At 65.2% G+C, this 26,811-nt stretch overlaps 1 protein-coding gene across 1 annotated transcript; it reads right to left on the bottom strand.

The window, feature by feature from the left end:
- Nucleotides 1-3,628: 3,628 nt before the first annotated feature.
- Nucleotides 3,629-25,963, bottom strand: TBC1D10A (TBC1 domain family member 10A). Its single transcript, XM_029049612.1, has 9 exons — nucleotides 25,752-25,963; nucleotides 13,315-13,414; nucleotides 8,816-8,923; nucleotides 8,246-8,352; nucleotides 7,651-7,765; nucleotides 7,459-7,524; nucleotides 6,880-7,069; nucleotides 6,117-6,271; nucleotides 3,629-5,251 (listed from the first exon to the last, which is right to left on the bottom strand). The coding sequence occupies exons 1-9, from the start codon at nucleotides 25,961-25,963 to the stop codon at nucleotides 4,751-4,753; spliced, it is 1,554 nt and encodes a 517-aa protein (XP_028905445.1). The 3' UTR covers nucleotides 3,629-4,750.
- Nucleotides 25,964-26,811: the final 848 nt, after the last annotated feature.

Here is a 26,811-nt window from a genome sequence, read left to right as displayed (position 1 = left end):
TCCCACGTGGGGCTCACAGTCTTAATCCCGCCCCGAGAAGTGAAGCGACTTGCCCAATGTCACACAGCAGACGAGTGACAGAGGTGGGATTAGAACCCCTCACCTTCTGACTCCCAGGCCCGGGCTCTAGCAACGCAATCAGACGGGGCTCAGGCTCTGTCCCCCCAAGAGGCTTCTCGGTCCACAGGGGAGGGACAACGGGAATTGAATCCCCATTTTAAAGCCGAGGCAAGTGAAGTCCAGAGACGTTGAGTGACTTGTCCGAGGTCACGCGGCAGGCAGTTGAGGGAGCTGGATTAGAACCCGGGTCTCCTGACTCCTCGGTCCCGCCCCCTCTCCAACGGGCCCTGGAGCGAGGTGCCCGTCGGCGGGGAGGACGGATCACCCCCCGCCCCTCAGTTGGCAGCCCGCTGGGCAGGAGGCGGGCCAACTCCCAAAGCCTGGTGCTCCCCGGCGTGAGCGGAAAACCGGGGGAAAGCGCTTGGAGATCCTTGGCCTTCGGGTCAAGGGGCCGGGGGTCTGGGCCCAGGCGGCGTGGCGGGGGACGCGCACTGAGAGGAGCGGAGTGGGGGGCCGTTACGGGACGGGGCCCCCGGCCTGCGGGGAGGGGGCCGCGGGCTTCCGCCCCGGGACGGGGCCCCATTGTCCAGCGGGGAGCCGCGAGGCGGGGCCGCTTCCTCCGGGGAGAGGCCGGCCCGGGCGGCCCCGTCCTCGCCGACCGCTGCCCGCCGGGCTCCGGCCGGGACTCCCGCCTGCCGGCCGCCCCCGGCCCGGGGTCTCTGTGCACCCCCTTCCCCGAGCTGGGGGGATCCAGGAACCGCTGGGCCTCGGGCCGGGCTCCCGCGGTCACCCCGGGCCCGAGCTGGGGGTCGCCGAGCATCTGGGAACCGTCGGACGGCGGGCCAGGGACCTCCGGCTACCCCCGGGCCCGCCCGGGCTGGGGGATCTCCAAGCGCTCCCGGCCCTAAACTGGGAGGCTCCACGAACCACTGGGAGGCAGGCTGGACTCCTTGGGCTCCCTCCAGGCCCAAACACCCTCCCTAGACTGAAAGCTCACTGTGGGCAGCGAATGTGTCTCTTACATGGTTCTGTGGTCCTCTCCAGAGCGCTTAGTACAGTGCCCCGCACACAGTAAGCGCTCAATAAAAACGACTGACTCCGCACCCTGGATTGGGGGTCTCCATGGGCCCCCTGGGCCCTGGCTGGGATTCCCCAGGGCCAAAGTCTCTCCAGACCACCGTTCCTCCCTGATGATAATAATTATGCTACTCGTCAAGTGCGTACTATGTGCCAAGCGCTGTTCTAAACGCCGGGGTAGATACGAGTCGGGTTGGAAACCGTTGCTATAATAATGGTGGTATTTGTTAAGCGCTTACTATGTGCTAAGCCCTGGGGGGATACAAGGTGATCAGGTTGTCCCACGTGGGGCTCACAGTTTCAATCCCCATTTTACAGATGAGGTCACTGAGGCACAGAAGTTAAGTGACCTGCCCAAAGTCACACAGCTGGCAAGCGGCGGAACCGGGATTAGAACCCACATGGGGCTCACGCTCTTAGTCCCCATTTTACAGATGAAGTAACAGAGGCCCAGAGAGGTGAAGTGACTTGCCCGAGCTCACACAGCAGACATAGTGAGAATAATGGTATCTGTTAAGCGCTTACTATGTGCCAAGCGCTGTTCTAAGCACTGGGGGAGACACAGGGTCATCAGGTTGTCCCACGTGGGGCTCGCAGTGAATCCCCATTTTACAGATGAGGTAACTGAGGCCCAGAGAAGTGAAGGGACTTGCCCAAGGTCAGACAGCAGACAGGTGGGGGAGCGGGGATTAGAACTCACGTCCTCCGAATCCCAAGACCACGATGCAAGGACAGACGGGGAGGGCGGGGGACCCCAGAGCCCCCAGAATCTTCACCCAGCAGGGGCCGGACCACGGGGTCGGCGGAAAGGGGCGAGAAGTAGCAGGTCCAGGCCGGAGGGCCGGGGTCGGGGCGACGGGCTAGCCAGAGAAGCGGTGTGGAGCCCGGGCCTGGGAGCCTGAGGTCATGGGTTCGAATCCCAGCTCTGCCACTTGTCAGCTGTGGGACTGTGGGCGAGTCACTTCACTGGGCCTCAGTTCCCTCATCTGTGAAATGGGGATTAAGACTGTGAGCCTCACGTGGGACAACCTGACGACCCCGTGTCTACCCCAGCGCTTGGAACGGTGCTCTGCACATAGTAAGCGCTTAACCAATACCGACAGTATTATTACCATTTCTAAAAGGGGCCCCCGAACTGCTCGGCTGGGGAACCGGGGCCGGAGTCCAACTGCGGACATTTCCCCTGACCTGGGTTTGAAAGTCTGCCCTTCCAGCCTCGGCTCCCGACGTCGGCTTTTATCTTGTTGGACCGTGGATTTGCCCTCAGCCTTTACGCCGTTTTAAAGAGAAGCGGCGTGGCTTAGTGGATAGAGTGCGGGCCCGTGACTCAGAAGGACCTGGGTTCTAATCCCGGCTCCGCCCCGCCTGTGCGACCTCGGGCAAGTCGCTTCATTTCTCAGGGCCTCGGTTCCCTCATCTGGAAAACGGGGACTAAGACCGCGAGCCCTGTGTGAGACAGGGACTGCGTCCAACCCCATTACCTTGTTTCTACCCCGGCGTTTAGAACAGCGCCCGGCGGATACGCCACACTCGAATGCCCCAATTATCATTATTAAAATTTTGGTGTTTCACTACTCCTTTCCTCCCTCCACCCCCATGTTCGCATACCGTGAACTCCGCGAGCACTGTGTGGGCCGGGAATGCGTCTTGAACACCGTTAAGACTGTTCAAGCGTTCAGTACGGAGCTTTCCGCCTAGTAAGCATTCAATAAATATGACCGACGGACTGAGCTCGCCCTTGGAGACGAGGCAACCCGGGCTTCTCCGCCGCTTGTCTGCTGTGAGCTCGGGTAAGTCACTTCACTTTTCCGTGCCTCAGTTCCCCCATCTGTAAAATGGGGATTGAACCCGTGAACCCCATGGGAGACAGGGACTGTGTACAACCCCTTTCGCTTGTATCCATTCCAGGGCTCAGTACTGTGCCCGGCACACAGCAAGCGCTTAACGCATGTCGTCGTCGTCATTTTGCCGACTCTCGGTTAGACGATAAGCTCTCTGCGGGCAGAGACCTATCTAGCGCCTCTGTCCTCCCCCGAGCGCTTAATACAGTGCTCTCGCATACAGTTAACCGCTCGATAAACGGAGGACTGACGACACGGCCGGCCCCCCGGCCCCGGGGGAGCCGCTCGTTTTGACGTCCTCGCGCGTTGTCGACAGCTCTGCCTTTCTCCTCCTGTTTCATTCTGTCTTTGGATTTCCTACCGTCAGGGTAGCGGAAGCTGTGCGAGGCACCAAAAAGAGGGCGGTCTAAGCGGTCAGGTCCCACCCCGCGGCGGAACGTGACGCCTCCCGGGGGGGCCCGGGCTGGGGAGGAAGTGTGGACGCTGGGGCCGGTCGGCGGGGGGAGGGGCGAGGAGAGGAGAGGGGCAGGGGCTCTACGCCCCCCCGGGATCTGGGGTCCAGTTGCGCGAGGAGAGGTGGACCGAGGATCCCGGCACCGCCGCGGGGCCCGTCTCCAGCCCCGCCGCCCCAGGTAGACGCGGCACGCCGGCCCTTTACAGAACCCCGTTTATTTCTGTACAAAACCCGTGGATTATTTTACATAAAGAAAAGCCGCCCCCGCCCCGGCCCGTGTCCCGCCCGGTGGAGAGGCTCCCGGTGGCCGCCGTCACCTTCCCGCTCCGGTCCGCCCCGGCCGGGATAGGACGCCCGCGCTCCCTGCACGCGCAAGCGCGCGCTAGTATCCCGTGGGGGCCACGGTCCCGACCGCCCCCCCCGCCCCCGGCCCACCCTCGCGGACACCTCCCGCTGACACCGATGCCCGGGCCGGGGTCGAGCAAGGCGGGAGCGGGCAAGGGTCCGGGAGGGGGTCGAGGGGTGGGGGCGGAGGCCCCGGAATCGAAGGAAGCTCTGGATTTCACTGGTCCCGACTGCGCGGAGCGGTCACTCCACGACGCACGGAGGGAGGGGGGCGGAGGGGCCCGACTGTCCACTCCTCACGTGGCCCGAAGCCCTGCCCCGAAGCTCTGCCCGGGCTGAGTTATTAATACTAGGAGGGGCCTAAATAGTCAGCGAGGAGTTGGAGGGACCCGGCCTGGTCTCTGCCACCCCGGGGTCACCCTCCTCCCCGCCAGCCCCGAAGCGGGCTGGATCCGGCGGGACCGGGCCCGCCCTTCCGTGTGGTAAAGTAATACTGGGGGTGGGGGGGGACGTGGGCCGCGGAACTGTGGCCGACCGCGGCCCCGCCTGTAGCCCCCGGGGAGCCAAAGGAGGACCGGACTGCGGGGCCGCCCTCCCTCCGGCCCCCGGGACCCCTGTAGTGTCTGGGCCGCCCTAGACTCGGACTCGGCCCGGGCCCGGCGGAGAGGGCGGTGGGAAAACGGGGTCGGCTCCAGCGGAGCCCACCCCCAGGGCTCTCCCGCTCCAAGAACCCCCCCCGCCCCGCGGTCACGACGCCCCGAGCGGCACGAGACCCGGGCCCGTGACCCCGTCGGTCCTAAGGGACCTAAGGGACGTCGGAGCCCGGAGGGGGCCGGGCCCGACTCCACCCGTCCCCTCCTCCGAGCCCCCCGGGGAGGGGAACTGGGCGAAGCCCTCGGGGGCGGGAAGGGTGCCCTCCCCCGGTCCGTCCCCACGCCCCCCCCCCGACCCCCGGGGGCCGGGCCGGGCCCGGTTACAAGTAGGTGTCTTCGCTCCCCTGCGAGTTCAGACTCTCCTCGGAGCGGTGGCGGCGGGGAGAGTCCGGGGTAGCGTCGCCGGGGTCTCCGGGCGCCTCGGCCGCGGGGGTCTGGAGTCGGTCTGGGGCGTCCCGGGGGGCCCCGCCCGCCAGGCTGCCCTTCCCCTGCTTCTTCCTCTGCCTCTCCTCCTTCTCCGCCTGCCTCCGCTCCTTCTGTCGCTGCTTCTCCTCCCTCTGCCGCTGCTTCTCCTGCTCCTTCTCCGCCTGGCGCTGCAGCTTGGTCTTGGGGCCGGCGGCGGGCAGCTGGGTGCCCGGGGGCGGGCGGATGGAGGGGGCGGGGGCCGGGGCCCGGCCGGGCTCGGCCTCGCTGATGGCTTTGGCGCCGTGCAGCCGCGGGGGCGACCGGCACTGCAGCTCGCCCCGCGTCTCCTTCCACCTGCACAGCTGGATCAGGTGCTCCCGCTCGATCTGCTGCTCCGACACGGGCAGCTCGACCACCTGGGCCCCGGGGGGGGCGGGGAGGAGGAGGGCGGGGGGGGGTGGGGGGCGCCGGTCAGTGCCCGCCCAACCTAACCACCCTCTCTCGCCCCAACCCGGCCCGGGAGAGCGGTGCCCGGCCCGGCCTCCCGCCCCCTCCCTCACCCACAGCCTCCGTCTCCCCCTTGGAGAAGCGGCGTGGCTCAAATCCCGGGTTCAAATCCCGCTCCGCCGCCTGTCGGCTCTGTGACTTTGGCCAAGTCACTTCTCTGTGCCTCGGTCACCTCATCTGTCAAAAGGGGATGAAGACTCTGGGTCCCACGTGGGACAACCCGATCACCTCGCATCCTCCCCGGCGCTTAGGACAGTGCATTGCACGTAGTAAGCGCTTAACAAATGCCATCATTACTATTATTAGACCGGGAGCCCACTGTTGGGTAGGGATCGTCTCTACCTGTTACCCATTTGTACTTTCCAAGCGCTTAGTACAGTGCTCTGCGCATAGTAAGTGCTCAATAAATATGACCGAACAAGAGAAGCGGCGTGGCTCGGCGGAAAGAGCCCGGGCTCGGGAGTCAGAGGTCATGGGTTCAAATCCCGGCTCGGCCACTTGGCGGCCGTGCGACTCCGGGTAAGTCACTTGACTTCTCTGGGCCTCAGTTCCCCCACCGGTAAAATGGGGATTAAGACCGTGAGCCGCACGGGGGACAACCCGATCAACCGCCCTGGCGGTTAGAACGGCGCTTTGCACGTAGTAAGCGCGTAACGGATGCCATCACTGTTATCTTTCTGAACGAATGAGCGCGGCTTGGGGGTGGGCCGGCGAGGGGGACCAGGCGCCCCCTCGCTCCGGGCCGGGACCTCCCCGCCCCCCGTCCCCGCGCACCTCCTGAACCAGGAAGGCCTCCTGCATGATCTTGGGGTTGAGGGTCCGCAGCCGCTCCATGGTCTCGTACTGGCCCTGGCAGGACTTGAGCTTCTCGGACGAGCCCAGCGTCTGCTTCAACAGCACCAGCCCCACCCGGAACAGGATCTTCACACCTGCGAGGCAGCCGAGGGGTTGGGGGAGGCTCCTCGGGGGGGGGAGGGTGGGGGGCAGGGACCGCCGGGGCCGGGGCCAGGGAGCGGGAGCGCGGGCGGCCGGCAGGCGACGGCGCCAAGAAGGCGGCGACAGGTCAGAGGGCATCCCGGATTCTGGGTGGGGAGGGGACCGGGGGGACGCCCAACGCGTGGCTGACGGCAGAGCGGCTCAGTCCTTCGGGATAAGGGGGACGGGGGAAGCGCGGCCCCGGGGAAACCGCTCACGGCGAAAAGGGCGCGTGTGGGATGGGGGGAGCCGGGCTGCCGGGGGAGGCCCGATGGCTTCAGCTGGTTCCGACTCAGAGGGGATTTCCTTCCCCCGCTGCCCGCAGGCGTCCCGCCGCCGATTCCCACCCGCTTCCTCCTCCCGCTCCCGGGGCGGACGGATGGGGAGGCGGCCGTCCCTCTCCCCGCACGACAGGGGAGGCCACCCGAGCCCGGAGAGGCCAAGCGGCTCGGCCGAGGTCGAGCGGTCGGCCGGGAGGGGGACGCCGACCCCAACCCCCCGACTCGGCGGGGGAGAGAAGAGGTTTGGCGGGCGGGCCGGGGATGCGGGGGAGAACACAGACCCTCGCAGAAGAACATGTCCCAGACGCGCAGCACGGAGCTCCAGGGGAGGGTCCGGGAGAAGGCGCACATGAACCACTCGGTCATGTAGAGGATGGGGTCCACCTTCTGCTTGCTCAGGTGCTTGTGGGCCACCGGGGCCACCTTCTGGAGCAGCGAGAACAGGATCTCCCCGTCCAGCTGGATGGCTTCCTGCGGGGGAGAGGGGTGGGGGCGGGCCGGGGGGTCGCTGGGGCTCGGCCCCGCCCGGGGAGGGGGCGGCACCGTCGGGTCCGGCCGGATCCACTCCCGGGATCCGGCGGGGGGGCCGTCGGCTCCAGCCGCTACCCGGCCCGGCTCGCTCGGCCCTTTCGTCGGCCGGTCCCGCGGCTTCTGCTCCCGCCCTCCTCTCCCCGGCGGCGGTTAGCGCCACTTCCCGGGGGCCTCCGGGCTGAGCCACGATCCGGGGGGAGCGAAGGGGGGAAAAAACCCGCCGGCCCGCGGCCGGGAGCCACCCGGAAGCCACGAGGCGGGCGTAGGGTCGGGGGAAGGATCGCCCAAGGGCCGCGATCTGGTGCGGGGGGGCCCGGCCCGGGACCTACCAGCTTCTCGCTGTAGTAGCCCGGCAGGTATTTTTCACAGATCTGCACGAGGCACCAGAAGGCTTGCTGCCGGGGGAGAGAGAGAAGGGGACGGGTCAGGGTGGAGCCTCGGCCGCGCCCGGGGCCGCCCCCGGGCCGCCGTCCCCGCCCAGCCCTCCCCCGGCCCGGCGCCACGCTCCCGACGGGCGGCACCTCGGCGGGCATGTGCATCAGCAGGACGGCAGCGATGGGGGCCTGGGCCTGGCAGTAGCCCTCCTCGGGGCGGAACAGGGTGTAGGCCTTCAGCACCCGGAACAGGTCCTGCTGGCTACGGGGGGCGGTGGGGGGGACGGGAGGGAGCGGTGAGGAGGGGCAGGGTCGAAACGGTGGGGGGCTCGGGCAGGCTCCAAGGCTCAGGGCCGTCCGCCGGAAGACGGGGAGCGTGAGGGGACGCGAGCGCCACACCGGGGAGGACCGGGGCCTCCGCCGGGGCTCCTTACCCGACGCTTCCCCCGGCCGCCCCGCCCCCGGGCCCCCGAACGGAGCAGGGGGACGTGGCCGGGACCGACCGGGGCCGCCCCCGAGGCCGACGGACGGAGGGCGCTCCGCCCCCGGCCGGCTCCGACCGGACACGCGGAAGCCGCCCACGCCCGAGCCGGGCCCCGCCGGGGATCGACTGCGCCGCGGGGTCGGGCCTCCGCGCCGACCCGCCCGGCCTCCCGCCTCCCCGGGGACCTCCGCCCACTGCCCGGAAACGGAGAAGCCGAGGGGGCGAAAGCGGGCGGGGGACCGACTCGGCCCCACTTACCCGTGGCCGCCCCGGGACACAAACATCTCGTGGAAAGGGAACTGCCGGTGCAGGTCGCGCTCGATCACGTCCAGCCACTTGGGGTCCCCCGGAGAGGTGTCCAGATCCTGGGGGGGGGCACGAGCGGCGATGGGGGGGGGGTCGGAGGGGTCGGGGGCCACGAGGGGCAGGGCCCGGCTCCGGGTTGGCCGGGCGGGCCCGGAATCAGCTTCCGTCAGGCGGGGGGGCCGGGGGGCCCGGGAGGTAGAGGACTCCGTAGGGAGAGAGGGAGGGGACAGAGACCCCGCCACAGCTACCCGAGCGGCCTAGGCCGATCATCCGGCTGGAAGCAGTCCGTCGGTGGCGTTTACTGAGCGCTTACCGCGCGCAGAGCGCTCGGGGAAGTACAGCTCCTTACAGCCTGCAGGCTGGATGGCCAACCCTCAGCCGCCTCCCCCAGGTGGAGCTCACTCAGGGCAGGGGAGAGGCCTTCCCCCGACGAGAGCTCGGGGCGGGGGCTTCCCGGGAGAGGAAGGGAGAAGCAGGGAGGTGGGGAGAGAGGCAGAGGGGAGAGAGGGAGCCAAACCTTACATCGAACTTGCCCGCGTGCTGCTCCAGCTTGACCTTGCCGCCGGAGAGGTACTGCCAGGCCCGGCCCCGCAGGGACGGGGGAATCCCCTTCTGGCACCGCAGCCGGATCTGAAACGGGGGAGGGGTCGGCCGGCGTCAGTCTCCGGGCTGGGGTCCGGGAGCCAATCACCACGGCCGGAACCCGGGCCCAGGGATGCTTCCCCGGAGCTCGGGGAGACCGCTCGGGCCTCCGGGGGGAAAGGAAGTAGGCCGGGGGGACGAGGGGCACGACAGCCAGTGGGGGGCAAGGCGGGGCCCCGGAGGACCGCGCCGCCTCTGGCGGCTTCTCCCTCCGACCCCTAAAACAGTCTCCGGGTCCCCGTCTCCGGCGCCACCAGACGCTGCTCGGAGGCGGGGGCCGTATCGGCTAAAACTACCGGACTCCTCCGAACGCTCGGTCCAGTGCTCTGCACGGAGCGGGTGCTTCATCGCGTGGCCCGGGGGATAGAGCACGGGTCTGGGACTCGGAGGGTCCTGGGTTCTAATCCCGTCTCCGCCCCTCGTCTGCAGCGTGACCTTGGGTAGATCACCGCCCTTCCTCTGGCTTCAGTTTCCTCGCCCGGCAATGGGGACGGAGACTGTGAGCCCGTGGGGGACGGGGACCGCGCCCGACCCGATCACCTTGTACCTGCCCCACTGCTCAGAACAGCGCCCGACACATAGTAAGCGCCCAACAAATACTGTGAGCCCACTGTGGGCGGGGACTGTCCCTATCTGTGGCTGAACTGCGCCTCCCGAGCGCTTAGTACAAGGCCCCGCACACAGGAAGCGCTCAATAAATCCGTTCGAATGCAACGCCGTCGTCATGATGCCTCATATCACCGTGGGACCGACGCCCGAGGACGCTCGGCAGCCCGGTCGCCCTAGCCTGGACTTGAAACGAGGCCACCTCCGGATGACAGCGGTGAGCAGAAATGGCCCACGGCGACCCAGCTGGGCCAGGAAGAGGCAGGGGAGACCGGGGCGGTGGTCCCCCTCTCCTCCTGAGCTTCCGGGAGGAGTGCCGTCAGTCGGCCGGGCGGGCAAGGACGGGGCTTTCCCGACTGAAGCCGGCGGACGCGGGCAGGGAACTCGGAGCGGACCCGGAGCCCCGGGGGCGGTCGGGAGGGCCCGGCCCAGACCCGGCTTCGGGGCCGTCCACCGGACGTCCAGCTGGGCCCAGGCGGCAACGAGGTCGGGGCAGGGGATCCCGCTCGGACCGACCGGCCGGCAGCTCGGGGTGGTGACTCTTCTGCCTCGGTCCCTCCCGCAGAATCCTTTCGATCCCCGGCCCTCCCCGACAATCACCAAAGCCCCCACCCGGCCGGGGCCGCTCCGCCTACGGGCTTCTCGTCTGTCTCGATAAAGGATCTGGGTTTCCCCGGAGCCTGGGCCCCGCCCCCGGCTTCCCTCCACGGAGCTGCCTCAGGACAAATGCTTATGTAACAGAAAGGGCCCTGCCAATGGCACGGGGGAGGAGTCAGGCAGTGGCGGCGTTGACCCCGTGCCCGGTGCCGGGGCGGACAGGATCGCCACGAAGGGGCACGGCGTGTGCGCGCGCGGGCGCGCGGAAGGCGGTGGGGCGAAGGGCAGAGGAGAGGAGGCCCCCGAGGGGCGGTGCCAGGCCTCCGCTCCGCCCGAGCCCTCGGCCTCCCGGGGGCGGCCCGGTTCTGGAAGGACGGGACCGGGGGCCCGTCGGGGCAGGCTAACCCGTCGTGCCGACTCACCTCTCCCGTCTCCCCCACCTCCGAGCCGGTCCAGAATTTCCGAGGGGCCGGGGAGGGCGATCCGACGGGCAGAGTGCCGAGATCCCCTCCCGCATCCTGCCAAGGTCCCCGGGGCCCGGGCGGCTGGGAGAGGACCCTGACTGGCGGCCCCGTCGTCCCCCCGCGGGGCAGAACCGAGGGCGGGGAGGGAGGGAAGCCTCGGGCGCCATCCTCCCCGAGGGGCCCGGGTCGGTCCCGCCGGGTCCGCACGGGTCTCGGTAGCCAAAGCCTACACCGGGGCCACGTCCCTCGGGGAGGCCCCGGGCGGGACCGGGATCCTGGGAAAGGGAGAGGGGAGGAGCAGGAGGGAGAGAAGCGAGAGAAAATACAGAGAGGGAGGGAGGGGCAGGAGAGAAGAGAGTGGCCGATGCCCAGCCCCCCGGCGAGGCGTAGGGGGTCCGGGGCCACCCTTCAGCCTACTGTGGCTAATAATCACGGTACTCGCTAAGGCACGTGCCAAGCAGCGGGGTCGACACCGGTTTATCGGGTTGGACACGGACCCCGTCCCACGTGGGGCCCCCGGGGCTTAATCCCCATTCGTACAGATGCGGCGACTGAGGCCCGGGGAGGGGGAGCGACTCGCCCAAGACCGCGGAGCGGGTGAGTGGCGGAGGCGGGATTAGAACCCGGATCGTTGCGACTCCCAGGCCGGCGCTCTACCCGCTGGGCCGGCCTGCTTCTCTGACCAAGGGCGGACCTCTGCCTCCCGGGCGGGGCGGCCCGGGGCAACTGCTGAGTCGGCGGGGACGGTTTAGCCAGCAAAGAGTTTTAAAGGCTTAAGGAGGAGGAGGAGGAGGAGGAGGGGGGGGGAGCCCCAGCTGGCCGCTGCCTCCCGCCCCCCAGGGCTGGGGGCGGGGACGAGGACACAGACGGACGCCGGGAGCGGCCTGGAAGGGAACTACGGGAAACACCCACACGCCGCCGCCGATCCCATCGGGAACGGCGCAGGGGGCGGGGAGGCCCGTGGGAGGGCGGGGGGCACCGCGCCGGGTACCCGGCAGGCTCCCGGGAGACGAGGGTGAGAGTCCCCGTCGTCTCCGGCACGGGCCCGCGCTCCGAGCGCCCCCAGACCCTGGTCCTCCATCCGGATCCGACCCCTACGGGCCCCGGGCTCTCGTCAGCTGGGCGGGGGGAGGCAGGGGCACCCACGGCTCGGCAAGTGGCGAGGCTGGCTCGGGCGGGCGGGCCGCACCCGCCCCGGCGGCCCTCCGACGCCGGAACCCCGACCCGCCCGACCCGTTGGTCCGGCTCCGCCGGACGGCAGTACTCGGAGGAGAGCGGGGAGCTCTTTCTGGGGTGGGGACGGCCCCCCCCGGGGTTCCCACCAGATGAGCGGGAGGGAGGGGAGGGTTGCAAGGGCGTGGGCGGGAGAGGCCGGGAAGAAGCCCTTCTGGGAAGCGTCGCCCTGGGAAGCGGCGGCGGCGGCCCCCAAGACGGAGGAAGCCGCAGATGGGACTGGGGAACCGGGGTCCCGGCCCGGGGCACCCCCCCCCCCCCCGCCCGCAGCCCACCCTAGGGGGGAAGGGGAGGGAGGAGAGAAGAGGAAGAGGATCTGCCCCGGCTGAGGGGAAAACACACATCCTTGGAGTCTGGCCCCGAACAGGCCCGACTGGACACGTGGCGGGGAGGAGGGGAGGAGGGGAGGGGGCGGGCCTGGGGAAGGCGCGGGGGCCGGGAGGGGGCCCCGGCCGGCTCCGGATCCTTCCCATTCCCGGACCGACGGCGGCAGGGGGCCGGGGGGGGGGGGGGTGCCCTGCCCCTCCCGGTGGCCCTCAGTCCCGCCCCGGCACCCGGAGGGGCCCGGGTCCCCGGCGGGCCCCCCCCCGGCGGTCCGCGTCCCGGGTTGGGGAGACCGATCGGGGGAGGGAGGGGCGTGGGCCCGGTGGGACGGCCGGGGGGCACCGGCGGAGCCGAGGCCGGGGGCCCGGCCGGGATACGACGCGCCCCTCTGGGCCGGCCCGGGCGCGGCCCCGGCACCCGGACGTCCCGCCGCCCGGTCCGAGGGAAAGGGGAATGGGAATGCGGGCGGGGGGCTAGCGGAGAGCCCGCCGCCGCCGGCTCCCTCGGCGCCCGGGGGCACGGCCGCCCGTGCCCTCTCTGTCATTACCGGGTCCGCACCCCTCCCCGCCCCCGTCAGCAGAGACGACTGGGCGGGCCGCGGTTTCCCCCGCCCACGCCAGCCGTACCCACGCCTCCGTCCGTCTCCCCCTTCGCGGCGGAAGCCCCCCGTGGGCAGGGAACGTATCCCGGAGGGCCGTGGGACTCTCCGAAGCGCTCGGTACAGCGCGCCGGGTCCGGCGGGCGCTCACTCCCCACCGCCGGTCCTCTGGTGATCCTCCCGGACTGGGGAGGGACAGGGGAGCCCCGACGGCCCGTTTTACGGACGCGGTAACTGAGGCCCGGAGAAGCGCGGCGACTCGCCCGAGGTCACGCAGCAGACGAGTGGCGGAACGCGGTTTAGATCCCATGCCCTTCTGACTCCCGGGCTCGTGCTCCACCCGCTACGCCGTTCCGCTTCTCCCTACCCCATCCGCTGTATCTACCCCGGCGCTTAGAAGACCGCTTGGCACATAGCGAGCGCTTAAAGAAACGAAAAGCCAACGACCGGAAACTCCTCTCTCCCGGGACACGAGGTCCCGGCTCCCGCCGCCCTCCGCCCCGGCCCCCAGACAACATCCCCCGTCCCGTCCCGCCGTCCGGCCGCCCCCGCGTCACCTTTTTGTGCTTCTTGGCCATCCATTTGTCCCAGCTGTTGAGCATGTCCAGCCACTTGGCCTCTCTCTGCCTCAGCACCTCCAGCGGGACCTCCTCCAGCCTGAGGGGGCAAAGGGCAGAACGTGAGCCTCAGACCACCCCCCCGACCCCGGCCCCCCGGGGGGAGGCATCCTGGGGTGGCTCCCGACTCCGACGGGTCAACTGGAGATGGAGGAGGGGTGATGGAAGGGGGGTGAGGGAACGGGATGACCGAGGGGAGGGATGATGGAGCGGATGATGGAGGAGGAGGAGGAGATCCCGGCAGCAGGGTGCCGGGAGCCCCTCGAGGACAGACTGCGGGCCCCCAGAAGGCTTCTGTGAACCACTTACTATGTGCCAAGCACTCTACTCAGCACCAGGGTAGATAGACTATTCATTCAATAGTGTTGATTGCGCGCTTACTACGTGCAGAGCACTGTACCGAGCGCTTGGAATGGACAAATCGGCAACAGAGAGAGACGGTCCCTGCCCACTGACGGGCTTACGGTCTAATCGGGGACTAAAATCAGGTCAGATACAGTCCCTGTCCCATGTGGGGCTCAGGCTACGAACAGGAGGGAGTAGGATTTAATCCCCATTTTATAGCTGAAGTGACTGAGGCCCAGAAGTAAGTGACTTACCCAAGGTCACGCGGCAGGCCACTGGCAGAGCTGGAATTAGAACCCAGATCCTCTGACTCCCGGGCCCGTGCTCTTTCCCGTAGGCCATCCTTCTTCCCAATAAACCTCGCTCGATTAATCTCACAGCGAACTGGTCCAGTTCCCTCCCCAAACGCACCGCCCTCAGCCACGGCATGGTCCTCACCGTACCATAAACCAGCAGTAGTTCAACCGCGCTTACGGAGCGCTTACTGTGTACTGAGCGCTTGGGAGAGTACGATGGAACGCTACAAGAGACGCATTTCTTGCCCACGGTGAGTTTACATGCTAGACGGGGGAGGCATTAGTCAAAATAAATCACAGGTACGGACAGAGGTGGCTGGGGCTGGGAGGGGGGATAAATAAAGGGGATCTCTGAATCCCGTGCCCTTACCACTGAGCCACGCCGCTTCATCCTACTGAGTGTTTACTGTGTGTACAGCACTGTACTAAGCACTTGGGAGAGGACAAGCAGCGTGGCTTAGAGGAGAGAGTCTGGGAACTGGAGGTCGTGGGTTCTAATCCCGGCTCCGCCACTTACTTAGCAGCTGGGTGACTTTGGGCAAGTCACCTCACTTCTCTGGGCCTCAGTGACCTCGTCTGGAAAATGGGGATTGAGACTGTCAACCTGATGACCTCGGATCCACCCCAGCGCTTAGAACGGCGCTTGACACAGTAAGCGTTTAACAAGCGCCATCGTTTATTTATTTTACGCTCCAATGGAACGAGCGGCGCGTTTCCCCCTCATACCGAGATACCCGATACCCGTCTAGAGGGGGAGGCGGTCCGGCGTGGCTCGGTGGAAAAGAGCACGGGCTTTGGAGTCCGAGGTCATGGGTTCGAATTCCGGCTCTGCCACTTGTCAGCTATGTGACTGTGGGTGACTCGCTTCACTTCTCTGTGCCTCAGTTACCTCATCTGTAAAATGGGGATTAAGCCTGTGAGCCCCGCGTGGGACAACCCGATTCCCTCCTGTGTACCCCAGCGCTTAGAACAGTGCTCTGCACAAAGTAAGCGCTTAACAAATACCAACATTATCATTATTATTATTTCCAGGGATAAAATATCCAAATAAAGAACTGAACAGAGAATTGAAACCATTTTCTTTTCAATCCCCCAGGCTGGGGTCTGACGGACAGCCTTCTTCTGCCCTGGTCTGGGAGCCCGGAGATCCCCATCTGAGGCCCGGCTCCGGCCTGCTGTGGGACCTCGGGTAAGTCGCTACGCCTCTCTGGGCCCGGATTCCCTCCTCTGGAAAATGGGGCTAGCTAAGACCTCCCCGTCCTCCCCCTCTCACTCCCCTCCCCTCCCGAGGGGGACGGGGACGTCGCCCCGATCGATCCTCTCGCATCTACCGCAGTCACCGGGGACTCGGGGGGGGGGGCTTGAAGAGACGCCCCGTCGGGTCCCCCATGGATCCCAGGCCAGAGAGAAGCAGCGTGGCCCGGCTTCTCCTCCCGCCCCTTGTCCGCTGGGTGACCTCGGGCCAGTCACCTCACTTCTCCGGCCCTCCCGGCAAAGGGGGATGAGGACTGTGAGCCCCGTGGCGGGGGGGGGGGGGTCGAACCTGATCATCTCCCCTCCACCCCGGCGCTCGGTCCGGTGCCTGGCACGTAGTAAGCGCTTGACGGATACCAGTCCAAAAAAAAGTCGCTCCTCCCACCCCCTCAAGTCCCGGGCAACGGCAGGGAAAGGGGTTTTCCAGAAGGAAGAGCGGAATCCAGCCCCCTCCCCCGGCAGCCTCACGCATTTGCCAGGGTGCAAAGGAGTCTCGCCCCTCCCCTTTAAGGAGGAAGGAAGGAGGGGAGGAGAGGGGCCCTGCCCCCCGGCCCCGCTCCGCCAGCCAAGCCAGCCAAGACCGGGGTCGTTCGTTCATTCAGTAGCATTTACTGAGCGCTTACTCTGTGCAGAGCACTGTGCTAAGCGCTTGGAACGTCCAATAGATAGAGACGATCCCTGCCCGATGACGGGCTCACAGTCCAATCGGGGGCGGCGGGGAGACAAAAACAAGACAACGTAATCACGATAAACAGAATCAAGGGGATGGACAGCGCATTAGCGAAATAATTAGCAAATGAGCACAGCGCTGAGGGGAGGAGCGGAGGGAGAGGGGGCTTGGCTGAGGGGAGGTGAAGGGGGAGCAGAGGGAAAAGGGGAAGCTCAGTGTGGGAAGGCCTCTCGGAGGAGGTGAGCTCTCGGTAGGGCTTTGAAGAGGGGAAGAGAGCCAGTTCGGCGGGGAACAGATGCCAGGAGGCCGGAGACCGCCCACGGCCCTGGCAAGGTGCCGCCGGGACTCCCCGGCTTACTTCGAATCCCCAGCTGGAACGCCGCGCCGGGGACGCTGATAACATTCTTATTATCACTACCATTATTAATAATAATAATAACGTTGGTATTTGTTAAGCGCTTACTATGTGCAGAGCACCGTTCTAAGCGCTGGGGGTGATACGGGGTAATCAGGTCGTCCCACGTGAGGCTCACCGTTGATCCCCATTTTACAGACGAGGGAACTGAGGCCCAGAGAAGTGAAGTGACTCGCCCACGGTCACACAGCTGACGAGGGGCAGAGCCGGGAGTCGAACCCGTGACCTCTGACTCCCAAGCCCGGGCGCTTTCCACTGAGCCACGCTGCTGGCATCGTTACTGTCACCACTGAGAGGCGGCAGGGCTCGGCGGGTAGGGCGCGGGCCCGGGCGTCACGAGGACCTGGGTTCTAATCCCGGCTCCGCCACCCGTCTGCTGTGTGACCCGGGGCGAGTCACTTCACTTCTCCGGGCCTCCGTTACCCGGGCTTGGGAGTCGGAGGTCACGGGTTCGAATCCCGACTCTGCCCCTCGTCAGCTGTGTGACTGTGGGCGAGTCATTTCACTTCTCTGTGCCTCAGCTACCTCATCTGTAAAATGGGGATGAAGACCGTGAGCCCCACGTGGGACGACCCGATGACCCTGTGTCTACCCCAGCGCTTAGAACAGCGCTCTGCACATAGTAAGCGCTTAACAAATACCAACATTATTATTATTATTAGGCCAGGGTTCCGCCCCGGAAGCCGTCGGGGAGGGATCCCGCCCCCCCGCCCCGGCTCTCCGCGGCCCCCGACCGCATCGGCGAGCGGGGGCGGCTGAGATTGCAGGGGCCGCAGGGCAGGGCTTCCAGGTGGAGGCGGCCCCAGGAAGTGGCCGCCTCCCTGCCCCTCCTCCCACTTCTGCTTTACTATCAAAACCAAGCCCACGGGGACACAATCCTGGAGCTGGAAAGAATCATAACAAACGTTGGCATTTGTTAAGCGCTTCCTACGTGCCAAGCACTCTTCTGAGCGCTGGGGTGGATACAAGTTCAGCAGGTTGTCCCAGCTGGGACTCGGGGTCTTCATCCCCATTTGACAGATGAGAGAACTGAGGCACGGAGAAGTGACTCGCCCAGGCTCACGCGGCGGACGAGCAGAAGGGCTGGGATTAAGAATAATAATGATAATACCAATGTGGGTATTTGTTAAGCGCTTACTATGTGCAGAGCACTGTTCTAAGCGCCGGGCACCGTTCTAAGCGCCTACTATGTGCAGAGCACTGTACGAAGCGCTTGGGAGAGGACAACACAGCACCTCGGCCCCACAGCGCTCATCGCCATACTGCCGTTTATTTCTATTCATGTCGGTCTCCCCGTCTAGACCTCCTTGTAGGCAAGGAATGATAATAATAATAATCGTTAAGCGCCTACTACGTGTCAGACACTAAGCTCTGGGATGGACACCAGCAGATCGAGTTGGACGCGGGCCCTGTCCCGCGTGGGGCTCACGGTCTCAATCCCCATCTTACAGATGAGGTCCCTGAGGCCCGGAGAAGTGAAGTGACTTAGCCGAGGCCAGCCGAGCCGGAATTAGAACCCACAGCCTTCCGCCTCCCAAGGGAATGTGACGACCGATTTTAATAATAATACTGTTGGTGTTTGTTAAGCGCTTACTATGTGCAGAGCACCGTTCTAAGCGCTGGGGGTGATACAGGGTCATCGGGTTGTCCCACGTGAGGCTCACGGGTAACCCCCATTTTACAGATGAGGTAACTGAGGCCCAGAGAAGCGAAGTGACTCGCCCACGGTCCCACAGTTGACAAGTGGCAGAGGCGGGAGTCGAACCCACGACCTCTGACTGCGAAGCCCAGGCTCTTTCCACTGAGCCACGCCGCTTTACTCTCCCGAGCGTTTGGTACGGTGCTCTGCAAACGGTAAGCGCGCGATCACAATATGCCCGACTGGGCGGTGGGGAGGGGGCGAGGAGACCCCGGGCTAGAGGGAGGGCGGCTGAGCCGACCACAAGCCCCCAGCTAAGGTCCGAACCCGAGGGCAACCATCCATCAACTGCTGCCCTGCGGGAGCTTCAATCGATCCATCCATCAGTCCTATTTCTCGAACGCTTACTGTGGGCGGGGCACTGTATTAAGCGCTTGGGAGAGGACGATATAATATACATTCCCGGCCCACACCGAGCTTACGGTCTAGAGGGGGAGACGGACGTGAACGTCGATAAGTTACGGCTACACGAATACATCGGGGCTCCATAGATTACAGCGCGGACCGGCCGGGAGACGGACAGCGTGGTGGCCGAACGGCAAGATCACCGGCCTGGGAATCGGGGCCTGGGTCCAATCCGGCTCCAACCACTTTTTAAAATTTTAAATGGTATCTGTTAAGCGCTTACTATAGCACCATACTACACGCCGGGGTAGATACGAGACAGGTTGGACGCAGTCCACCACCCGCGAGGAACTCACAGGCTTAATCCCCATTTTACAGATGAGGGAACCGAGGCCCAGAGAAGCGACAAGCCCGAGGTCCCACAGCCGACAGGCCCGGGCTCTAGCCACCGGGCCACGCTGCTTCCGCTGGGTGACCTCGGATGAGTGATTTGACTTCTCTGGGTCTGTCTCCTCGTCTGTAAAATGGGGCTTCAGCCCCCTCCCCTCCATCCCGTTTAGACCGGGCGCCCCGTGCACGACGGGAGAGGACGGTCCCAGCTCGGCCACCGCCCCGCTGCGTGCCCGTGACCGGCTCGCTTCGCCTCCCGGGCCTCGGTCTCTTCAACTGTAAGATGGGCGTAAGACAGACCCCAACTGGCGTCCACCCCGGTTCTTAACCCCGGGGCTGAGTAGGTGCCACCGGAGACCTGACCCGGAGAGAAAAACGCAGTGGCAGCTGCCCCCAGGGCGGGCGGGAGCCCCCTCCCCGTGTGTCGCCCGCATTCCCGGGCAGGCCCCGACAGCTGGGCATTCCGGCCTCGCCCCTCCGGGTCACACCCGCCTCTCCCTCTCTCTCTGTGTCTCTCCGTCACCCGCGTCCTCTCCGGTCTGACCGCGAGCCGGCTGAGAATCAGGCCCGTCCGCTCTGGGGACGCGCCCGGGCACGGCAGGCCGGGGGAAGCCGCCTCCTCCCCCCCGGGGCGCGGGCCGGGAACGCGGGGCAAGAGGGAGAGCCGGGGCGGCCGGGGACCCTCGGCCCACCGGGGGAAGCCCGGCTGTCAGGGAACCTTCCCCAGGGAGAGAGGGAGGACGGCTCTCTGGCCCCGGCCGGGCCCCGGGGGGCAGAGGTGGCAGGAAGCCCGTTCGAAGGGCGGTGGCATCCGCAAGCTCCGCACCCACGACAGGCCCCGCTCCCCCCGGACACGGACCCCGGGCGGGGAGGGCGGCCGGCCGCGGCGGGGAGGGGAAGGCAGAGAGGGCCGGAGGGAATTGGAAGGGGGCGGCTCCCTCTCCTCCAGGAGCTGGGGGGCCGGGAGGGGCGGGCAGCGGGCCGGAGCCCACCCCGGGCCCCGGACACATGAGGGGACTGGGATTTCGACCCGCCCCTTCCCCGGCCACGGCACGGGGCTGTCCACGTCCCCCTCCGCCGGTGACCACGTGAGGCGGGGGCGAGTCTAGCTCAAAGACCCCCGGGGGCGAGTGGGCGGGCGGGCCCAGCGCCCTCCGCTCGGGGGTGCTCGCCGCCGGCCCGGCCCCCCCCGGCTCACCCGTCCGAGCGGTACAACGTCCACGGGGTCACCCGACCGGCCTCGAAGGCGGGGTGGGGCCGGGCGGCCACCCCCTTGCCCGCATCTCCCCGAGGCGCCCGGCCCCGCCCGCCGATCTACGCAACGCCAGGCCGCGGGCCGCCCGGGGAGCCGGGCGGGCCCGGCCGGCACTGCTGTCGGATCCCGCCCACCCAGAAATAACCTCGGCCGTCCCCAGCCGCTCCAGATGTGCGGGACCACCCGGCCGGCCGCCCGCGGCTCCCCGGCCAGGAAGCCCGCCAGAGGGTGTCCGGGCGGGGCTCGTGGGGCGGACGTCACGCCGTGGGGGCGGCCGGAGGGGGTCGGCGGGGCGCCGGGGGGCCGGCCCCGGACTGAGTCCTCCCCGGCCCCCCAGTGACTCCGGCGTACCGGACCGGTCCCGGGGGCGGCCCCCGCCTCGCCCCCAGACCAACGGGGGCAGGGAGGCCAACTCCGCGGGGCCTCCAGCTCCCGGAGCGGACGGGCCCGCCCTCCCGCCCGCTGCCAGGCCGTTCCACGGGCACAGAGCCCCCGGCCCAACGCCCCCGGATGGCAGGCCCTTCCCACGATCCGGCCCTTCGAGCGGCCCCGCCCTCGGGGGGTCCGGCTGGCCCCAGCCCTCCGCTCGGGGCCTGGGGGGCTCCCAAGGGGCCGGCGGGGGGCCGGGGGGCCCGAGCCCTTGGCTCGGAGTAGCCGCGGGGGCCGCCGGCCGCCCGCCGACACGGGTTTCCGGTCAGGTTGTGCTTCTCCCGGGTGAGGTCGGGCCCGCGGCTACGCTTCCCCACAACTTCCCCCTTGCGGTCTCCCTCACCTGCCCCCGCCCGCCCGCCGCCACCCCAGCCCCCAACCCTACAGAGAAGGCGCCGGGGGCCCGGGACGCCGGGGGCCCGGGACGCCGGGGGCCGAGGCCCAACGCCCAAGCGGCGGGTGCCGAGGCCACGTGGGAGAAGCCGGGACGACCCCGCGTTCGGATCCCGGGGAGGGCAGCGCGGCCTGGTGCAGACAGCCTGCGAGTCGGAAGGACCTGGGTTCTAATCCCGGCTCTGCCACTTTGCCGCGTGACCGCGGGTAAGTCACTTCGCTTCTCTGGGCCTCAGTTCCTTCATCTGTAAAGTGGGGATTAAGAAGGTGAGCCCCATGTGGGGCAGGGACCGTGATCAACCTGATTAGCTTCTATCTACCCCAGCGCTTAGAAGGGTGCTTAACGCACAGTAAGTGCTTAACAAATACCGTCATTATCATTATTATTATCATTATCATATGATCCCGGCTCCATGGCTAGGCTACTGCGGGTCTACGGGCGACTCCCTTGACCTCCCTGGGCCTCGGTTTCTTCTTTCGTAAAACTGGAGACTTCCGGTTGGATGGTGAACTCCAGGTGAGCCGGGGACCGTGTCCGATCCGACGACCCGGTGTCCACCTCGCCGTTTAGCACAAAGTAAGCCTTTCTACCAACCTTCACCCCCGACAAGAGGGGGCCCTGCCCACGAGCCCCCCAACTGCAACATCAGGGCGCCGTCCCCACGCCCACAGCTGCCCCTGCAAGGGCAGACCAGCCGGGGGAGGGGGAGTCTGGAGGCCTAATCCGGGTCTGCTCTGTCACCCGAGGCAAGTCCGTGTGCCTCAGTTTCCTCGTCTGTAAATGGGGGGTGAAGACCGTGAGGCCCGGGTGGGGCCTGGACCGCGTCCAACTTGACTAGTTTGTATCTACCCCAGGGCCTGGTACGGTGCCTGGCGTAGAGTGAGGGCTTAACCAACACCATAAATAAAATGGAAAACAACCAAACAGACCAACAAAACCAGGGAAGGGAAGCCGGGGGAGGCGACGCTCCCATTCGCATCGCTCCGCCCGGCTCGAACCGCAGGGATGGCTTGCGCGCCTCCCTCTCTCCCCGTCCCGGGCCTCGGCACCCCCAGGGGCGCGGTTTAGGGGTGAAGCCCGGGCCGGCCGTTGCCACCCCTCGCACCCAGCTCTTTTTGGCCCCAGACCCCGGGTGGAGGCGTCATTCTGGGGCTTCACGCCCCCCGGCTGGGTAATTCCGGGCCACATTTTCGTCCTCCCGTAGCTGTGCAGCGTGCAAGAGCCCGGACCCGGGTGTCAACGGGTGTCAAAGGATGTGGGTTCTAATCCCGGCTCGGCCGCACGTCTGCTGGGTGACCCCGGGGCAAGTCACTTCACTTCTCTGGGCCTCGGTTCCCTCACCTAACGGGGTTGAAGACCGTGAGCCCCGGGTGGGGCAGGGACCGGGTCCAACCTGATTAACTTGTACCCACCCAAGTCCTCAGAACAGTGCTCGGCGTAGAGTAAGCGCTTAACAACTACCGAGATTATTACGAGTTTGCTCCGGGGCCTCTTCCCTCCCTCCCAGGACTTTCCAGGTCGGGGGCAGGGGACAAGTTCCAAAAGAAACAGCCCTCGATCCCGGATGTTCGAGGCCAGGGGGCAAAAGGGCTCGTCTCATGCATCTAGACCGTAAGCTCGCTGTGCGCGGGGAACGTGCCTGGTACATCGTACTCTCCCAAGTGCTTAGAACAGTGCTCCGCACACCGTCGGCGCTGGAGAAATGAAGTCAGAGGGGGGCTGGCGCAAAGAGCCCAGGCCTGGGAGTCGAGAGACCTGGAGATTAAGCCCAGCTTCGCCACTTCCCTGCCCTGTGACTCTGGGCAGGTCATTTCACGTCTCTGGGTCTCTGTTTCCTCGTCTGTAAAAGGAGGATAAAAATACCTGTTCTCCCTCCTCCGGAGACCAGGAGCCCCGTGTCAGAAGGGGACTGTGTCCGACCTGATAACCGTGCACCTACCCCCGCACTCAGCACATAGTAAAGCACTTGATAAACACCGCAATTATTAATATTATGAACTGGGAGGGTGAAGAGGGGGGAGAAAGGGAGGCAAGGGTTGGGAGTGTCTGCCCAAAATGGGAGGAAAAAGGGAGGAGGGAAAAAGGGGGAAATAAAAGGGGGCAAAGGCATAAATAAAGAGAAAGAGGTGCCTAGTGGGTAGAGCTCAGGCGGGGAAGTCAGAAGGACTTGGGTTCTGATCCTGCCTCTGCTACCTATCTGCTGTGTGACCTTGGGCAAATCACTTCACTTCTCTTTGCCTCAGTGCCCTCATCCATAAAATGGGGATTAAGAGGGTGAGCCCATGTGGGACAAGGGACTGTGTCCAAACTTGTGTCTACCCCAGAGCTTAGTACAGTGCCTGGCACATGTAAGCACTCAACTAATGCTACAATTTTATATATATATATATATATATATATATGTGTGTGTGTATAAATATGTGTGTGTGTGTGCATATGTACATACATACATATACACACATATGAGGAGTGTTTGTTGCCCTCTCCGAAGTGCTTAGTACTGTACTAAATGCTTGTGTGTCTGTGTGTGTGTGTATATATATATAAACACATTTAATTAAATCGTATTTATTATGCTCTTGCTGTGGGCAAACTACTGTACTAAGCACTTGGGAAAGTTCAATACAGCCAAAAAGAGTGACAGTCCCCACCCACGACGACCTCACAGTCTAGAGGTGAGGGGAGACAGACATCGATACAAATAAACAGACATCAATACAAATAAATAAAATGACAGAAGAGGTGTGGGGCTGGGGGGGCGGGGGTGCGGGGGAACAGCACAGGGAGCAAGTCAGGGCGTCGCAGAAGGGAGCGGGGGCCGAGGAAAAGTAGCATTTGGCACAGTGCTCTGCAGAGAGTCAGCACTTAATAAATACAGTCGAATGAATGTAGACATATGTAAAGGGGGGAAAGGAGAGAGGAAGAGGAAAGGAGAAGGGAGGAAGAGAGAAGCAGGTCTACATGCGTGGGCTGTAGAGGGTGGAGAGGGGATAATAATTATCGTAATTATGGTACTTGATAGGTGCTTACTATGTGCCAGGCACTGTTCTAAGCACCGGGGTAGACACACAAGAAAATCGGGTTGGACACAGTCCCCGTCCCACACGGGGCTCACAGGCTTAATCATCTTCCATTTTGCAGAGGAGGAAACTGAGGTCCAGAGAAGGGCAGTGACTTGCCCAAAGTCCCCCAGCCGACATGTGGCATTAATTATTATTAATGATAATAATAAAGACAATTATGGTGCTTAAGCGCTCGCTCTGTGCCAAGCACTGCTCTAAGCGCTGGGGCAGACGGAAGGTAATTTAATGTTGGTATTTGTTAAGCGCTTACTAGGTGCCGAGCACTGTTCTAAGCGCTGGGGTAGACATAGGGGAATCAGGTTGTCCCACGTGGGGCTCACAGTCTTAATCCCCATTTTACAGATGAGGGAACTGAGGCACAGAGAAGTTAAGTGACTTGCCCACAGTCACACAGCCGACAGGTGGCAGAGCTGGGATTCGAACTCATGAGCCCTGACTCCAAAGCCCGTGCTCTTTCCACTGAGCCACGCTGTGAGGTCCGTGTCCCCTTGGGGGCTTCACGGGGACCCTCCTCATGGTGCAGAGGAGGAAACTGAGGCCCAGAGGTGCGCGGTGACTCGACCAGGATCCCCCATTAGACACAGAGCCCGGGCTTGGGAGTCAGAGGTCATGGGTTCGAATCCCGCCTCTTGCCTGCCGCGTGGACCTGGGGCGAGTCGCTTCCCTGGGCCTCAGTTCCCTCATCTGTCAAATGGGGATGAAGCCTGCGAGCCCCAGGTGGGCCAACCCGATGACCCCGTACAGCGCTTAGAACAGTGCTTTGCACCTAGTAAGCGCTTAACGAACACCATCATTTTGGGGCAGTGATTTGTCGAAGCGCTTAGTCCAGTGCTCGGCACACTGAATGGATGACCGTTACGGTGCTTCAGGGCATAGTAGTAGCGTGAGAAGCAGCGTGGCTCAGTGGAAAGAGCTCGGGCTTGGGAATCGGAGGTCATGGGTTCGAATCCCGGCTCTGCCCCTTGTCAGCTGGGTGACCGCGGGCAAGTCACTTCACTTCCTCTGGGCCTCAGTTCCCTCATCTGCAAAATGGGGATGAAGACTGGGAGCCTCACGGGGGGACAACCTGATTCCCCTGTGTCTCCCCCAGCGCTCTGCACCCAGTAAGTGCTTAACAAACACCAACATTATTATTTATTTCTCTAGGTCTCAGTTCCCTCATCTGTCAAATGGGGATGAAGACTGGGAGCCTCACGGGGGGACAACCTGATTCCCCTGTGTCTCCCCCAGCGCTCTGCACCCAGTAAGTGCTTAACAAACACCAACATTATTATTTATTTCTCTAGGTCTCAGTTCCCTCATCTGTCAAATGGGGATGAAGACCGGGAGCCTCACGGGGGACAACCTGATTCCCCTGTGTCTCCCCCAGCGCTTAGCACAGCGCTCTGCACCTAGTAAGCGCTTAACCAACACCAACATTATTATTATTATTCACGTCTCTGTGCCTCAGTTCCCTCCTCTGCAAAATGGGGATGAAGAGTGGGAGCCTCACGGGGGACAACCTGATGACCCCGTCTCTCCCCCAGCGCTTAGCACAGCGCTCTGCACCTAGTAAGCGCTTAACCAACACCAACGTTATTATTATTATTCACGTCTCTGTGCCTCAGTTCCCTCCTCTGCAAAATGGGGATGAAGACTGGGAGCCTCACGGGGGACGAGCTGCTGACCCTGGATCTCCCCAGCGCTTAGAACCTAGTAAGCGCGTAACAAATCCCAACGTTCTTATTATCATCGAGCAGCGGTAGGGGCGGGGGGTAAACTGAGTCCCGGGGGTGGGGGGGGGTGGGGAGGGGGTGACTCACGCGGCCTGGTCTCCCTGCGCGCCGACGATGAAGCCGAACTTGTCGATGCGGCGCTGGGCGAAGCCGTTGAGCTCCGAGTCGGAGCCGAGGGAGCTGAGGTCGTCGTCGTCGTCGGGGCGGGGGTGGAGGGCGGGGTCCGGGGTCCGGCGGGGGCCCTGGCCGCCCTCGCCCTCCGGCCGCCCCGGGCCCCGCGGGCCGCGCAGCTTGGCCATGGCCGCCGCCGCCCCGCGCGCGCCGCCCCGCACACGACGCCCCGCGCGCGCGCGCGCGCCGCCCCCCGCGCGCCGCCCCCCGCGCGCCGCCCCCCCGCGCGCCGCCCCCCGCGCGCCGCCCTCCCATTGGCCGCCCGCTCCGCCCGCAGCCAATCGGCGCCGGGGCCGCCCCGCCTCCGCCTCGCGGCGCCTGCGCCTCCCCGCCCCTCAATCGAGCGCCCCCTGCCGGGCGGCCCCCGATTCCCCCCGCCTCTGCCACTTCATGATAAACGTCGGGATTTGTTAAGCGCTCACAGTCTTCATCCCCATTTGACAGAGGGGGGAACTGAGGCGCGGAGAAGTGAAGTGACTTGCCCACGGTCACCCAGCTGACAAGGGGAGGAGCCGGGAGTCGAACCCATGACCGCTGACTCCCAAGCCCGGGCTCTTTCCACTGAGCCACGCTGCTTGTAATCATAAGGTTGGGATTTGTTAAGCGCTTACTAGGTGCAGAGCACTGTTCGAAGCGCTGGGGGAGATACAGGGTCATCTGGTTGTCCCACGTGAGGCTCACAGTGAATCCCCATTTGACAGATGAGGGAACTGAGGCACAGAGAAGTGAAGTGACTCGCCCACGGTCACCCAGCTGACAAGGGGCGAGGCCGGGATTCGAACCCTTGACCTCTGACTCCCAAGCCCGGGCTCTTTCCACTGAGCCACGCTGCTTATAATAGTAATGTTGGGATTTGTTAAGCACTTACTAGGTGCAGAGCAGTGTGCTAAGCACGGAGATACAGGGTCATCAGGTTGTCCAACAGGAGGCTCACGGTTAATCCCCATTTGACAGATGAGGGAACTGAGGCCCAGAG

The sequence above is a fragment of the Ornithorhynchus anatinus genome, chromosome 21 (assembly GCF_004115215.2).
Source record: "Ornithorhynchus anatinus isolate Pmale09 chromosome 21, mOrnAna1.pri.v4, whole genome shotgun sequence".
Taxonomy (NCBI): Eukaryota; Metazoa; Chordata; class Mammalia; order Monotremata; family Ornithorhynchidae; genus Ornithorhynchus; species Ornithorhynchus anatinus.
This window is presented reverse-complemented; position numbering and strand designations above follow the sequence as displayed.

Excerpts from the sequence above, each read along its gene's own strand:
- TBC1D10A (XM_029049612.1), bottom strand. The coding sequence starts at position 25,963 with ATGGCCAAGCTGCGCGGCCCGCGGGGCCCGGGGCGGCCGGAGGGCGAG. Across the intron at positions 8,353-8,815 it reads AGCACGCGGGCAAGTTCGAT|GATCTGGACACCTCTCCGGG; the intron begins GTAAGGTTTGGC and ends GCCCCCCCCCAG. Across the intron at positions 7,766-8,245 it reads GTGTCCCGGGGCGGCCACGG|CCAGCAGGACCTGTTCCGGG; the intron begins GTAAGTGGGGCC and ends CGCCCCCCGTAG.